Genomic DNA, 2,522 nt, shown 5'->3' with positions numbered 1-2,522 from the left:
GCGCTTGGTGGGACTGACGGAGGATCCTGGCATCCCCCCAGTCCCTCACAGAGCAAAAGCGGTGCGCCCCCATGGCAGCGGCACCCCAAACTCTACAGACATCTGGATGCACTGCTGCTCCCACTCAAAATCCGCCATGGCAAGCCATCCTCCTGCTTCCCCCCTCCATCCCAGGCCCCTTCCTCCATGCTTCCCTCCCTGGTATCCCCAGGAGCATCATTTCCCAGGAGGGTTGAAGCAAGGGAGAGGAGGCTTTGAGCAACCTGCCCTAGTGGGAGGTGTCCCTGCCCATGGCAGGGGGGTTGGAACTGGATGGTCTTTAAGGTCCCTTCCAACCCAAACTGTCCTGTGATTCTGTGAGGGCAGGGGCTTCCCTCCCATCATCCTTCCAGCTGGACTGACCTTGTCATTGATGAGCAGCTCCAGGGGGTTGGTGCCCCACTCCAGCAGCACTATCTCGTTGGCTTGGCTTGGGACGGAGTAGGAGAAGGGGGTGCCGAGCCCCGCTAAGGCCTTGGACTTCAGCCACATGCAGATGGTGAAGGCGTAGAGCTCCGGCAGGCTCTTCTTCATGCGGGCGTACATGTAGTTGTTCTGCACCGGGATGGTCACCTTGAAGGCATCGGGAGGGCTGTATCCTGGTGGTCCTATGCATGGAAGATGGGGAGGAGAGAGAAGAGTCAGCATCCATCGCTAGGATGAGGGTGGCCAGTCTGAGAGCGGCCAGGCCCGGGGCTCTCCTGGAGACACACCCCAGGTTCGGGACCCCTGCACACCACCTCCATCACCCTCAGGTGGGACTCACCGTGCTCCAGCTCTGTCACCCGGTTCTGGAGGGAGTTCAGCTCCTTCTCGATGTCGTGCTGCTGCTGGCTGCGGTCAGTGTTGGCGGCCTGGCGCTCCTTCTGCAGGGTCAGGATCTTGGAGAGGAGCTGCTCCTCCAGCTGCTCCATCTTGGTGTGGAGGGCGTCGCGGGCCAGTGCCGGAGCAGTGGGTGCTGAGCCATTGGTGCGGGCCGGCAGCTCCTGCTGCACTTGGCGGTAGCCAGGAAATTGGGGAGAGAAGAGAAAATTCAGCGTGGTGTCACTGTAAGAGGTTAAATAAGGACATGCCCGGCCTGCACCTCCGCAGGGAGACAACCCTACATGCGCAACAAGGTCTTCTCCGAGAGCTTCCAGCTGACTTTGTCCCTCCCCCTTCAGAGCCCCTATCGAGCTCGTTACTGGGAAACGAAGCTTGGCTGCTCTTAATGACTTCAGAGACAGGACAAGGATGGGATGCCCAGGTGGCTCAGGTCATCCCTTGGCTCTGCTCCCACGCGCAGCCTCCCACGGGGAGGGGAACTTGGAGCTCCCCGCAGCTCGTGAGGCTGGGGCCGGCGCATTAACATCACCTAAGGGGGCTGTAATCCTCTTAGCACCGCTCAGCGGGCTGCGGGGGCGCGTGCAGGCGTGCCGGGTCCGGCAGGTAGCTCTCCATAAGCATAGGCTGGCATCTCCCAGGTCATCGTGATGCCACAGAGAAGCGTGGGCAGCAGCTGGACCATCGTGCCACTGGTCCCCGAGACATGACCTGTCACTTGGGGACGTCGAGTGCGTATTGTCCCGGCAGGGTTAAAACCCAGCCCAAAACTCTTCCCCTGGCTGATCCAAAACCCAGTGCCCAGCAAAGATGCTCCCAGTGGCTACTGCACCCTGCAAAGATCCCACCTCGCTGGGACATCCCATCGTAGCTGGAAAGGAACCAGACAGGACAGGAGAAAGAGGCCCTTTGCCACGCTGCTGGGGTTTCTCCATAAATAGCAGCCCTCTTCCTTCCCTGCATCCTTGTGGCATTAGGCTCTCTGCCATGGAATGACGGTGACCACCTTCTCCATGCTGCCAGACCTTCCTGAAGGTGCCGGAGCAGCCGTGGAGCTGGCCTGGAGGAGGTCACCATGCTCAGCTGTGGCTGGGGCTTCCAGCTTTTTCTTCTTCCCTATATCCCACCTTTCCAGGATGGACAGGACCTGATGACCACACACTCAAAGATGAGGTCATCCCCAGTCTTTGCCATCCCTCATGAACAACAGAGGGGAGGGGAAGGCTGGGAGAAAGCTGGGTTTGGCCAGGCAGGATGCAGCCTTGGCAAATGGAAGAACAGGGAAAAGGCAGCAGGGAGAGGGAAAGCGAGAAGATGGTGTCACTGTGAGCACCGACAGCCTCGCCTCAGGCAGCAACGCGCTCAGGCTGCAAGTAAGAGGGAGGCTGCGATGTCACGAGGGTTTGACAGCACAAACCCATTTTTGTGAAGAAAACCAGTGCAGAGAAGCAAAACCCAGCAAGAAGGCAGAGGTTGTGCCGGGGACACCTGCCAGCCCTGACCAAACGCCAGCTCTCACTGCCGGCTTGCTCCGGCAACACCGGGGATGCTCCTGCCGAGAGCAAAACCGCTCTGGGAAGGGAACAGCGCCCGGCAAAGGGCATCCTACCTTCGGCCTCCATAAACTGGGAGGGATTAGCTGATGGGGAATGGGCTTTAGC

The 2,522-nt window shown here is 59.8% G+C and overlaps 1 protein-coding gene across 1 annotated transcript in view; it reads right to left on the bottom strand.

The window, feature by feature from the left end:
- The window catches only part of NPTXR (neuronal pentraxin receptor), a gene marked incomplete at both ends in the record, with an annotated part of 1,888 nt that extends 802 nt beyond the window's left edge, over positions 1-1,086 (bottom strand). The window contains 2 exons of the mRNA XM_010152843.1: positions 398-647; positions 806-1,086. Of these exons, the coding sequence (XP_010151145.1) occupies positions 398-647; positions 806-1,086 (531 nt within the window). The remainder of the gene's footprint in view (positions 1-397; positions 648-805) is intronic.
- Positions 1,087-2,522: the final 1,436 nt, after the last annotated feature.

Source organism: Eurypyga helias, unplaced genomic scaffold, assembly GCF_000690775.1.
Source record: "Eurypyga helias isolate BGI_N326 unplaced genomic scaffold, ASM69077v1 scaffold33815, whole genome shotgun sequence".
NCBI lineage: Eukaryota > Metazoa > Chordata > Aves > Eurypygiformes > Eurypygidae > Eurypyga > Eurypyga helias.
The sequence above is the reverse complement of the archived record's forward strand: the minus strand, read 5'-3'. Positions and strand labels throughout refer to the sequence as shown.